Raw genomic sequence first — 14,089 nt, 5'->3', positions numbered from 1 at the left:
CCATGGGTGGCACTGAGAGCAGGTGGGTAAAGTGATTTGCCCAAGGACACAACGGCGAACACTAGGATGGGGGGGAAAGGAACCTGGAACCCTCACAAGGCCCTGCTGACAACACGCGATGGCAAAGGTTTGCGATACCCTCTTACCAGCCTTTTTCCCATTTGCGTCATGACTAGGGATGTATATCGTTATAAGTACCATACCCTAATCAATATCGGTATTTATCAGTACCCTTATCGGTGCTTTATTTAATTTGTGGAAATAAAGATGTGAAAAATGCATTTTAATTGGCATTTATATTGGCACAAGAGGTGGAACACCTCCAACATGATGTACAGTAACGTTTGAGAGCAGGGAATTATTTTATCAACACCTGTTTGTTTTAAGTCTTAAAAAAGTCAGATAGGTCAGACGGGTACTAGAATACCCGTATGAGCATTACATATATCAAAACCAAGTACCTACTGTACTGTTTACTTGTTGAAACACCCTTACAAAAGGTAAAATCTACCAAAACGACCACTTTGCTGCTGGCAAAAATGTATTCTAATTAATATTTTCAAACCAACACATCTCATCTCTGCATATTTTACTAGAATACCCTTAAGAGCAGGGGTGGGCAATTAATTTTTACCGGGGGCCACGTGAGCAACCCGAGCACTGCTAGAGGGCCACACCGACAATATTTCAATTACATTTTGCTCAAATTATTTTTAATATACCGTAAGATAAATAATAATAATAATAATAATAATAATTTAATTTAACCTAACTTAACTTTATACAAAAGCAGATTGCTTTTGATGGTTTTATTTTTAACACTGTCTTACACAACACTTCCTGATGTATAATACAATGCAAAAATGTCAATTTCTGTCACTTTATCCTGCATCCTCTTTAAATGTCCAACATTTTTCCCCGCCAGATTTGGACAACCATCTGATGTCACACCTGCCAGCTTGTCCCATTTCAGTCCTAACATGTCCAAACACGCATTTACCTATGTGAACAAGTCATTACCTGTGGTTGTCTCTTTAATTGACTGCATGGCTGCCAGCTCCTCCGTGATTTGAAAGTCTGCAGTTATCCCACGTAAGAAGATGAGCAGCTGGGCGGTGTCACGTACATCGCAGCTCTCATCCAAAGCCAGCGAAAAACAGTCAAAGTCGGCCGTTCTGTTCTTCAGCTGAAGCTCCAAGTTTCCAGCGATGGTCTCAACCCGCCTCGTTACAGTGCGTTGGGAGAGATGACACGTTCTCAAATGCGCCCCTCTTCTCCGGGCATATCAGCGCAACAGAGTCCAATAAGCACTCCTTAATAAACTCTCCGTCAGAAAACGCCTTACTTTTTCTGGCGATTTTGTGAGAAATGGCGAAACTTGTCCTGACAGCTGCATATCTGGGGGTGTCAAATTTGGCTTAAAAAGTCCTTGTTGGGTTTGCAGTTTTATCATCAACGCATCAGCCTCCCTTGCGCGCGCTTCATCAGACAGATTCCGGTATTTTTCCTCGTGCTTCGTCGTGTAGTGGCGATTGAAATTATATTCTTTAAACACAGCAACCTGTGTACCACAAATTAAGCACACGACTTTATCTTTAATTTCTGTAAAGAAATACTTGGCAGTCCATGTCTTGTTGAAAACTGTTATGTATTGTCAAAGGGAAGGAGGCGACACCAAAGCAGAACTGCGGTTTAGAAGGTTTATTTAAACCTTTGATGAATGTGTGGGGTGTGTATGCTACCACTAGTGAATGAATGCAAACGATGTGTGGAATTAACAATGTGATATTTACCAGTGGGTGTTGTCGGTGCGTGTTGAGTGAATCTTTCACCAAATCCAAGGGGGAAGGCAAAGAGGCAGTCAGCGGGGAGGCAAGCAGTCGAGGGCAGGAGAGGGACAACGATGTCAATGTCCAGGCTGTGGTCAAGGATCGAGGGAGGCAAGCAAAGATCCGGGAGGGAGTCGTGAGGCAAGACACGAACATGGGTAACAGGGAAGAAACTGTTGAAGACATAAAAGACATCAATAAGGAATGTGGAAGAGCACAAAGAAGGCGAGCAAGGAACGAGGGAGGGGTGCCAGACGTGATGCTTACTCAGGGGAGATTGGCTACGTTCTGGCGAAGGTCTCCTGGGTCCGCTGGCTTTTACCGCTCCCTCTCGTCAGGTCCAGGTGTGCTGATTCTTAATTGTCTGCAGCCTTGTTGCTGCGTGGGGGTGCCGCGCCCAGGGGCGTGTCCAGACGAGCAGCCAGAAGGGGAACTCTGACAAACAGTTGCAGGAGGAATGCGGGTGCGAGTCCGCGCCGTGACACATTCGTCATCAACTTTTCTCTTTTTAGCGTCTGCATCACATGTCGCTGTGCACCTTCACTCACAGGTTACACACGGACATACGCCCATAAATAACACTTTTCAAAATAAAAGCAGCACAGTTGTATTGCACACACGACATAGATGTTCTTTTACATTTATTTTGTAATTTTTGATTGCCGCTGTTCACATTCACTCACAATCGCGCACGAGCATAGTCCACACGGAAGTGATACAAATAACGCTTTTTTAAAACAAAAGCAGCACTGTTGTATTGCACACTCAACATAGATACTTTTTTAAATTTATTTTGTAATTTATGATTGGCAGGGACGCACAAAGGGCCGGATGTGAATGCCCAGGTCTTGCTTAAGAGCATTACATATATCAAAATCAAGTGACATAATTTACTGAAAGGGGTTTTTAAACCTGTCAATGATTTCTTATTTGATTAAACAGATAAACAAAAATCTCTGCTCCAAACTTAATATCTAGAGAAGTCTTTGTGCTCCTTATCATCCACAAACCAATGGCTTGGTGGAAAAGATGAACGGGACGGAATAAAGGTGTAATTTGTTTGCAGTTTGTCGACGCAAAAATATGTGAAGGCAGTATTCAATGACATTTCCAGTAATATTTCTGTGTCTTCTTTAAAGAGCACTCACTGTCAAAACACAGTAAATATTACACGTTATCGTGAATGTGCATGTTACAACATTACATATATACTTACAGCATGTCTATGAAACCTTGATGGAGGTTTTTGGAGGTTATATTCGAGTGCTTTATAGCCAATCTAGTTGACTCCCATTAGCTACAATACTAGCCGCATCTCGCGAAAGTTTTTTTAATGTTTAGAATTAGGGATGTTCGATAATGGCTTTTTGCCGATATCCGATATTCCGATATTGTCCAACTCTTTAATTACCGATACCGATATCAACCGATATATACAGTCGTGGAATTAACACATTATTATGCCTAATTTGGACAACCAGGTAGGGTGAAGATAAAGTACTTTTAAAGAAAATTAATAAAATAAAATAAGATAAATAAATTAAAAACAATTTCTTGAATAAAAAAGAAAGTAAAACAATATAAAAACAGTTACATAATTTTTGATTGGATTATTTATTTCAAACCTGCACAGTACAACAACACTTTTTTTTTTTTTTTACATTTTGGCAGGGACATTTATGCAGGGCTTGAAAAGGGGTTGGATGAAGCAGATGCTTATAATATCCCAACCCCTCTCACTTGTTCCACATTTAACATAAACAATATAATACAAGAACAATACTATACAAAGAAAAACAAGAAAAGCTGTACACTAACAATACAATAGTACCACTGTTACTATGAGACAAGACAAGACGAGACAAAACACACACACACACACACACACACACACACACACACACACACACACACACACACACACACACACACACACACACACACACACACACACACACACACACACACACACACACACAGGCCCAAACACTCTCTGACCATACACCTCTCTCTCATCGCTCCGTGCTGAGGGCATCACTCTCTTTCCTCCTCGTACTTCTTCAGTACTTCTTTTTTAAACAGTCTTTTAAATTGAATCATGTTAGAACAGGTTTTTAACTCGTCCCCTAAGTTGTTCCACAGACTGAAACTAGCAATTAATGAAAATTAGTAAAATTAACTGTTAAAGGTTAGTACTATTAGTGGACCAGCAGCACGCACAATCATGTGTGCTTACGGACTGTATCCCTTGCAGACTGTATTGATATATATTGATATATAATGTAGGAACCAGAATATTAATAACAGAAAGAAACAACCCTTTTATGTGAATGAGTGTGAATGAGTGTAAATGGGGGAGGATGGTTTTTTTTTGGGTTGGTGCACTAATTGTAAGTGTATTTTGTGTTTTTTATGTTGATTTAATAAAAAAAATAAAAAAAATAAAAAATACGATACCGATAATAAAAAAATACGATACCAATAATTTCCGATATTACATTTAATGCATTTATCGGCCGATAATATCGGACATCTCTATTTAGAATGCACAAAAAGAAACTATGACATACAGTATGTGTTCTTGTCCCATATAAGCATTGAGAATTATAAGAAAAATTCCAATAAAATGTACAGTTCCCCTTTAATACAAATGTATAAAGGAATTTTGCAATGGGGGGGCACCTCCATATAAAATTCTGCTAAGGCCCTCAATTTAATGTGTTTTCTGTTGTGAATGTGTCCGGGGTAGATATGCATTCTACTGAGGTGGCAAATCATGATGCGTTCAGTCGATCGCAGCATCAAGCAAACAATCTGAAAATTCCCGTCGTATCAATTCCTAGATATGGTCGAAACTATTTAAAGTGCACTACGTATAATAAACGCAACATTATTAATATTTCTACTACGGATAATTTAAACAAAAACTCGTCAAAACAGCCCAATACTTATAATATGGGCTTTTTAAACATAAGATCATTGTCTCCCAAAACGTTATTAGTTAATGAGGTCATTAGAGACAACAATCTTAACGTCATTGGTCTTAGCGAAACCTGGCTCAAACCAGACGAATTTTTTGCGCTAAATGAGGCATCTCCTCCTAACTATACGAATGCGCATATTGCCCGTCCCCTTAAAAGGGGTGGGGGGGTCGCACTAATATACAATGAAAACTTTAACCTTACCCCTAACCTAAATAATAAATACAAATCGTTTGAGGTGCTTACTATGAGGTCTGTCGCACCGCTGCCTCTCGATATGGCTGTTATCTACCGCCCCCCAGGGCCCTACTCGGACTTTATTAATGAATTCTCAGAGTTCGTTGCTGATCTAGTGACGCACGCAGACAATATAATCATAATGGGGGACTTTAATATCCATATGAATACCCCATCGGACCCTCAGTGCGTGGCGCTCCAGACTATAATTGATAGCTGTGGTCTTACACAAATAATAAATGAACCTACGCATCGCAACGGCAATACGATAGATCTAGTGCTGGTCAGGGGTGTCACCACCTCCAAAGTTATGGTACTCCCGTATACTAAAGTAATGTCCGATCATTACCTTATAAAATTCGAAGTTCTGACTCATTGTCAACAAACTAATAATAATAATAACTGCTATAGCAGCCGCAACATTAATGCCGCCACAACGATGACTCTTGCTGACCTACTGCCTTCGGTAATGGCACCATTCCCAAATTATGTCGGCTCTATTGATAACCTCACTAACAACTTTGACAATGCCCTGCGCAAAACCATTGATAGTATAGCACCGCTAAAACAAAAAAGGGCCCCTAAAAGGCGCACCCCATGGTTTACAGAGGAAACCAGAGCTCATAAATTATCATGTAGAAAGTTGGAACGCAAATGGCGCTCAACCAAGCTTGAGGTTTTCCATCAAGCATGGAGTGATAGTTTAATATCGTATAAACGCATGCTTACCTTAGCTAAAGCTAAATATTACTCAAATCTCATCCGCCTCAACAAAAACGACCCTAAATTTTTGTTTAGTACAGTAGCATCGCTAACCCAACAAGGGACTCCTCCCAATAGCTCCACCCACTCGGCAGATGACTTTATGAATTTCTTTAATAAGAAAATTGAACTCATTAGAAAGGAGATTAAAGACAACGCATCCCAGCTACAACTGGGTTCTATGAACACAGATACAACTGTATCTACGACGGATACTGCAATACAAAATAGTCTCTCTCTTTTTGATGAAATAACATTAGAGGAACTATTACAGCGTGTAAGTGGGATAAAACAAACAACATGTTTACTTGACCCACTTCCTGGGAAACTTATCAAGGAGCTTTTTGTATTATTAGGTCCATCAGTGCTAAATATTATAAACTTATCACTTTCCTCTGGCACTGTTCCCCTAGCATTCAAGAAAGCGGTTATTCATCCTCTGCTCAAAAGACCTAACCTTGATCCTGACCTCATGGTAAACTACCGACCGGTGTCCCACCTTCCCTTTATTTCGAAAATCCTCGAAAAAATTGTCGCACAGCAGCTAAATGAACACTTAGTGTCTAACAATCTCTGTGAACCTTTTCAATCCGGTTTCAGGGCAAATCACTCTACGGAGACAGCCCTCGCAAAAATGACTAATGATCTACTGCTAACGATGGATTCTGATGCGTCATCTATGTTGCTGCTTCTTGATCTTAGCGCTGCTTTCGATACCGTCGATCATAATATTTTATTAGAGCGTATCAAAACACGTATTGGTATGTCAGACTTAGCTTTGTCGTGGTTTAACTCTTATCTTACTGACAGGATGCAATGCGTCTCCCATAATAATGTGACCTCGGACTATGTTAAGGTAACGTGCGGAGTTCCTCAGGGTTCGGTTCTTGGCCCTGCACTCTTTAGCATTTACATGCTGCCGCTAGGCGACATCATACGCAAATACGGTGTTAGCTTTCATTGCTATGCTGATGACACCCAACTCTACATGCCCCTAAAGCTGACCAACACGCCGGATTGTAGTCAGCTGGAGGCGTGTCTTAATGAAATTAAACAATGGATGTCCGCTAACTTCTTGCAACTCAACGCCAAGAAAACGGAAATGCTGATTATCGGTCCTGCTAAACACCGACATTTATTTAATAATACCACCTTAACATTTGACAACCAAACAATTACACAAGGCGAATCAGTAAAGAATCTGGGTATTATCTTCGACCCAACTCTCTCGTTTGAATCACACATTAAGAGTGTTACTAAAACGGCCTTCTTTCATCTCCGTAATATCGCTAAAATTCGTTCTATTTTATCCACTAGCGACGCTGAGATCATTATTCATGCGTTCGTTACGTCTCGTCTCGACTACTGTAACGTATTATTTTCGGGTCTCCCTATGTCTGGCATTAAAAAATTACAGTTGGTACAAAATGCGGCTGCTAGACTTTTGACAAGAACAAGAAAGTTTGATCATATTACGCCTATACTGGCTCACCTGCACTGGCTTCCTGTGCACTTAAGAAGTGACTTTAAGGTTTTACTATTTACGTATAAAATACTACACGGTCTAGCTCCGTCCTATCTTGTCGATTGCATTGTACCATATGTCCCGGCAAGAAATCTGCGTTCAAAGAACTCCGGCTTATTAGTGATTCCCAGAGCCCCAAAAAAGTCTGCGGGCTATAGAGCGTTTTCTATTCGGGCTCCAGTACTATGGAATGCCCTCCCGGTAACAATTAGAGATGCTACCTCAGTAGAAGCATTTAAGTCCCATCTTAAAACTCATTTGTATACTCTAGCCTTTAAATAGCCCCCCTGTTAGACCAGTTGATCTGCCGTTTCTTTTCTTTTCTCCTCTGCTCCCCTTTTCCTTGAGGGGGGGGGGGGGGGGGGCGCAGGTCCGGTGGCCATGGATGAAGTGCTGGCTGTCCAGAGTCGGGACCCGGGGTGGACCGCTCGCCTGTGCATCGGCTGGGAACATCTCTATGCTGCTGACCCGTCTCCGCTCGGGATGGTGTCCTGCTGGCCCCACTATGGACTGGACTCTTACTATTATGTTGGATCCACTATGGACTGGACTCTCACAATATTATGTCAGACCCACTCGACATCCATTGCTTTCGGTCTCCCCTAGAGGGGGGGGGGTTACCCACATATGCGGTCCTCTCCAAGGTTTCTCATAGTCATTCACATCGACGTCCCACTGGGGTGAGTTTTTCCTTGCCCGTATGTGGGCTTTGTACCGAGGATGTCGTTGTGGCTTGTGCAGCCCTTTGAGACACTTGTGATTTAGGGCTATATAAATAAAGATTGATTGATTGATGATTGATACTTAAAATGTTGGTTTTAGTGCAATGAAAAAACTTTCAATATAAATAATACTAAATTACCGGTAACCTTTTGTTATTTTCCCCTGTCGCATTGATTCTTAAACTGTGGTACGTGTACCACAAGTGGTAAGCAGGCTCCATCTAGTGGAATCACTTTATTAAAAGTACAGTGTTTTATTGTCCTATATTCAAACATAGTGTTACTGTTCAAACTGTGTAAAATGGCCAAAAATATTAAATATACTTATTAAATAAAACCTCTGACTTGTTTTTAATGAGTACCTAGGCCAGGGGTCGGCAACCCAAAATGTTGAAAGAGCCACATTGGACCAAAAAAATACAAAAAAAATCTGTCTGGAGCCGCAAAAAATGAAAAGTCTTATATTTGTCTTATAATGATGGCAACACATGGTGTTGAAATGTAATATTTATTTTACACATTTTTTTCAACATTGGAAAATATTGGTAAAAGTGAGGCTTCTCAGAAGGTTCCCCTTTAATACAAATGTGTAAAGGAATTTTGCAATGGGTGGGTGGGGGGGGCACCGCCATATAAAATTCTGCTAAGGGCCTCAATTTAGCCATGTACTTAAAGTCTTGGTTTTGGTGCAATGAAAAAAACTTTCAATATAAATAATACTAAATTAGCCTTTTATTATTTTCCCTTGTAGCAGTGATTCTTAAACTGTGGTACATGTACCATTAGTGGTATGTGGGCTCCATCTAGTGCAGGGGTCGGCAACCCAAAACGTTGAAAGAGCCATATTGGACCGAAAATACAACAAAACAAATCTGTCTGGAGCCGGAAAAAAATGAAAAGCCCTATATAAGTCTTATAATGAAGGCAACATATGACGTAAGTGTCTATATTAGCTATATTAGCCTACTATCAAAATGACTATGTGTCGCAGGCTGAAGCCAATCTTCGTTGACATAAATGTTGAAAATTAATATTTATTCTACACATTTTTACAACATTAGAAACCATCAGTAAATCAGAGGTTACTCAGAAGGTGAGATAACCCCTGGAAATGACTGGCTTTTAATGGCCAAAGGTATAGATGTGTGTGTCCAAGTTAATGCTGTCTTCTTTTAATAGATTTATTACAATCTTTGGCAAGCCTGATTAGCACTCCAACAAGTCAATAACATCAACAAAGCTCACCTTTGTGCATTCACGCACAGCATAAAACTTTTGGTGGACAAAATGAGACAAAGAAGGAGTGCAAGATTTTACATTTTACTTTTATCCTGCACTACAACGAGCTAATGCAACAAAATGTCATTCTTATCTGTACTGTAAAGTTCAAATTTGAATGTCAATAAAAGGAAGTCTGTCTAGTCTAAGTCTCTAAGTCCAGTCTACATGTAAACAAACTGTTGCGTCACAGTCCACACTATGGTGAGATTAAGAACCGCCGAAATTAGTAGGACAAAACGATGATCACCAAATACTCTCATCAGTGAAGCATACACACAAACATTAAACAAGTGGGCTTTCTAACAATCGGGAAGGTTTGTGTCATGTTTGTCCTCAAACAAAAAAACATACTAAAACAAAACAAATATTTTCCACCCCATCTTTTTCCATTTTCCATCCTTTTTTAAAAAATGCTCCAGGGAGCCACTAGGGTAGGATTAAATAGCCGCAAGCGGGTTGCTGACCCCCGACCTCGTGGTACGCCAAAGAATCACTTGATTAAAAGTACAGTGTTTTATTTTCATATATTCAAACACAGTGTTACTGTTCAAACTGTTTAAAATGTTACATTGAATCACAAGAATCAGAAGAGTTTTTATTGCCATTGTTTGAGAACGGGTTCAATTGGCCAAAAATATTCAATCCATCCATTTTCTACCGCTTGTCCCTTTTGGGGTTGCGGGGGGGATGCTGGAGCCTATCTCAGCTGTATTCGGGCGGAAGGCGATGTACACCCTGGACAAGTCGCTACCTCATCGCAGGCCAAAAATATTAAATATACTTATTAAATAAAACCTCTGACTTGTTTTTAATGAATACCTAGGCCTACTACGCTACCAACGTTCCCTCTAAGGTGCGCGCCTGTGTAATTGCGCACTGCTCAAGTGTCCTCTGCGCACAGCAAATATATGCCGCGCACCAAATCAAATCCCATCTGAATTCTAAACAAAATAAACACATTTATTCTGTATAATTTTGCAATGCAACTCTGAGTGACAGTGACAACAAGCGGCCCTGACGGTGTTCGTCATCGCCGTTCAATTGAACACCGTTCAATTATTGTAACGTCTATCGAGATGCTTCGAGGACAGGAATTATATCGATCACTTTATTGAGCAAAACTGTTTATATTCGGCCATAACCACACCAAAAACGTGAGTAAAAAACTTCTATCTCGAAAAACTAGTCATTTTCTGCCGTACAAACCAGGCCAAAACCAACTTGTCATCTGTCACCAACACGCATAGCACTAAACCACTGGTGCGTTTATGGCCACACAAAAAGTTGGACAACTCAAACACCACACAAAGTTACACTATGACTCCTCAGTCATACGTGTGCTTATTCTACTGTCATTTATTATTAATGTTAATTTATTGATATTAATCATGGAATGCTGTTACTAGAGAAAGTTACAGGAATGCACACTTCATCCTATGCTTACATTTCATTGTGCAACATGAGGATGTTTAAGGGGAACTAAATGTGATCTCTGAAAGGGGTACAAATGATTTCCAAAGCAGGACCCCCACCCAGACATATTGTACAATACTAATCCATAGCTTATGAAAAACAAGATTTCTTTTATTTTCATTACAAGTGGGCCAAATCACTAATATTAGAAAATAATCTCATGAAAATGACTCCTCTCATTTGAGTGTTATTATAAAAGATTTGACTTAATTGGTTCCTGCAAATATATGTTCCTTTAGGACACATTTAACTCGTGCAACATGATCTGGCCGGAGCCGGCAGACGTGTGGTCAACAGCCTTCATCCTCTACACCACCACCATCGGCTTCTTCGGACCTCTGCTCATCATCTGCCTCTGCTACCTGTTGATCGTCGTCAAGGTTTGCGAGTGAGTGTACGACTGGTTCTGTTTCGTAATTCCCATCGTCGCTATTTCTTTTTCCCCCCCCCCAGGTGAAGTCGTCAGGAGTGCGGGCGGGCTTCACCTCGCGGCGGCGCTCCGAGCGCAAGGTCACTCGGATGGTGGTGGTCATCGTGGTGGTGTTTGTGCTGTGCTGGCTGCCCTTCTTTATCATCAACATCATCAACCTGGTGGTCATCATCCCAGAGTCCAGCGCCACGGCGGGGATTTACTTCTTTGCGGTCATCCTGTCCTACGCCAACTCCTGCGCCAACCCGCTGCTCTACGGCTTCCTGTCGGACAACTTCAAGCAGAGCTTCAGAAGAGTAATGGAAGGCGTGAAGCATCCCATCTGATCAGGTAGATAAAGAGTCGTGGTATTAACACTCGTCTTCTGTGACTCTGGAGGTGCTGTGCGTGAAGAAGGGGAGGCGCAAAGCCAACGATGTGGAGGACGGTGACCCCAGTGCTCGCCGCTTTGTGAGGTCCAAGCCAACTGAATGCGCCCCTCACTCTCCTCATACTCGGGTGTCCCAACGTCCTCAGAGCAGCCAGGTACTTTAGTGCAGTGTTTCCCAAACTTTATTGAGCCAGGGGCAAATATTTTCCATCCATCCATCCATTTTCTACCGCTACTGCAGCCTATCTCAGCTGCATTCGGGCGGAAGGCGGTGTACACCCTGGACAAGTCGCCACCTCATCGCAGGGCCAACGCAGATAGACAGACAACATTCACACTCACATTCACACACTAGGGACCATTTAGTGTTGCCAATCAACCTATCCCCAGGCGCTTGTCTTAAAGTAAAAGTAAAGTTAAAGTACCAATGATTGTCACACACACACACTAGGTGTGGCGAAATGATTCTCTGCATTTGACCCATCACCCTTAAACACCCTCTGGTAGGTGAGGGGAGCAGTGAGCATCAGCGGTGGCCACGCCCGGGAATAATTGTTGGTGATTTAACCCCCAATTCCAGCCCTTGAAGCTGAGTGCCAAGCAGGGAGGTAATGGGTCCCATTTTCATAGTCTTCGGTATGACTCAGCCGGGGTTCGAACACCAAACCTACCGATCTCAGGGCGAACACTCTAACCACTAGGCCACTGAGTAGGAAGCCGGAGTACCCAGAGGGAACCCACGCAGTCACGGGGAGAACACGCGAACTCCACACAGAAAGATCCCGAGCCCAGGATCGAACCCAGGACCTTCGTATTGTGAGGCACACGCACCAACCCCTGTTTCACCTTGCTGCCCTTTCAAATATTTGGTAACACTTGAGTATGGGGAACATATGAACCATTAATTAGTTGCTTGTTAACATGCAAATTAGTACCATATTGGCTGTTAATTAGTCATTATTAAGCACTTGTTAAGTACTTATTAAGTACTTATTGATGCCTTATTCTGCATGGCCTTATTATACAACTAGTAAGCCATTAACTAAGAGTCTTCCCTAACCCGAACCCCAACCGTAACCCCAACCCTAACCCCAACGCTAACCCTAGCCCTACCCCTAACCCTCACCCCGACCCTGACCCTGACCCTGACCCTAACCCTTACCCTAACCCTATGTTAATAAGCAACTAATTAATGGTTCATATGTTCCCCATACTAAAGTGTTACCAAATATTTTACAATACAAAAATTTCACGAAACAACACCAACAGGCAGGTGCGCAGACATTTTTTGAGGGCGTGGTGCTCAACCCAGAAAAAAGGGCAACCCATTGCGAAAAATTAATCATAAAACTTATATAGCAACCTATAAAAACTCAAAATATAAAACAGTGCACAGTACACACATTTTACAGGGTCAATTGTTTTGCAATGCAGTCTGGTGAAAATGATGGAAAGCGCCACTTCACTGTGGCGAAAGTTGAAATCGCCACAAAACACATTTAAAGATATTCAACACTCGACTGCTATCTGGTGGCTAAAGTGGATAGTGCACGTTCCAAACTTGTCACGTTTAATGTGTCAGGTAAACCGCGACGAATGGGGTCATATAATTTTCTTTCCTACTGTAGGGCCTGATTGCGTGTATTAAAACATGTGCAAACTTAAAAGCTGATCTACTAAGGTCGAGCGCAGAGGATTGCGTCCATTTAATAAGCAAATTAGAGTGCAATCCATTTAGCGTGTCTGTCTTCATGTATAAGAACGCCCCTAATGCTTGGATTTGAATGACGTCACGTTGGGCTCAAGTCCGGCTCATTAAATATGCGTAGTGGTCAAGCAGTGTCTCTTCTCAATAGGTACTACGCCCATTTAGCCTTCCTCGAAGAAAAATGCCCTATGTTTGCGTTGTTTTCAGCTGTACAAACCATTCCAATCGCGTAAGGCAGGTGTGTCAAACTCATTTTAGATCGGGGGCCACATGGAGAAAAATCTACTCCCAAGTGGACCCCAAACACACAGGGTCATTGTCCTGTTGGAATACCCAACTGCGCCCAAGACCTAACCTCCGGGCTGATGATTTTAGGTTGTCCTGAAGAATTTGGAGGTAATCCTCCTTTTTCATTGTCCCATTTACTCTCTGTAAAGCACCAGTTCCATTGGCAGCAAAACAGGCCCAGAGCATAATACTACCACCACCATGCTTGACGGTAGGAACGGTGTTCCTGGGATTAAAGGCCTCACCTTTTCTCCTCCAAACATATTGCTGTGCATTGTGGCCAAACAGGTCAATTTTTATTTCATCTGACCACAGAACTTTCCTCCAGAAGGTCTTATCTTTGTCCATGTGATTTCAGACAGCCATGACATTATGTTCTTTACATAATGACCATGACTGTATATGATAATAGCTTCAATATAGAGGCAACTTGTTTTTCCACTTTACTGGTACTTTAGAAGTGAAAAATATCATAACCATCAT

General features: G+C 41.7%; 1 protein-coding gene across 1 annotated transcript in view; it reads left to right on the top strand.

Annotated features, from left to right (window-relative positions):
• Positions 1–14,089, top strand: part of LOC133624526 (somatostatin receptor type 5) — a 41,915-nt gene that overhangs the window by 26,997 nt on the left and 829 nt on the right. Inside the window, exons 2-4 of the mRNA XM_061988156.2 lie at positions 11,050–11,190; positions 11,264–11,536; positions 11,619–11,765. Of these exons, the coding sequence (XP_061844140.2) occupies positions 11,050–11,190; positions 11,264–11,536; positions 11,619–11,765 (561 nt within the window). The remainder of the gene's footprint in view (positions 1–11,049; positions 11,191–11,263; positions 11,537–11,618; positions 11,766–14,089) is intronic.

Source organism: Nerophis lumbriciformis, linkage group LG27 (genome assembly GCF_033978685.3).
Source record: "Nerophis lumbriciformis linkage group LG27, RoL_Nlum_v2.1, whole genome shotgun sequence".
Classification (NCBI taxonomy): domain Eukaryota; kingdom Metazoa; phylum Chordata; class Actinopteri; order Syngnathiformes; family Syngnathidae; genus Nerophis; species Nerophis lumbriciformis.
The sequence above is the reverse complement of the archived record's forward strand: the minus strand, read 5'-3'. Positions and strand labels throughout refer to the sequence as shown.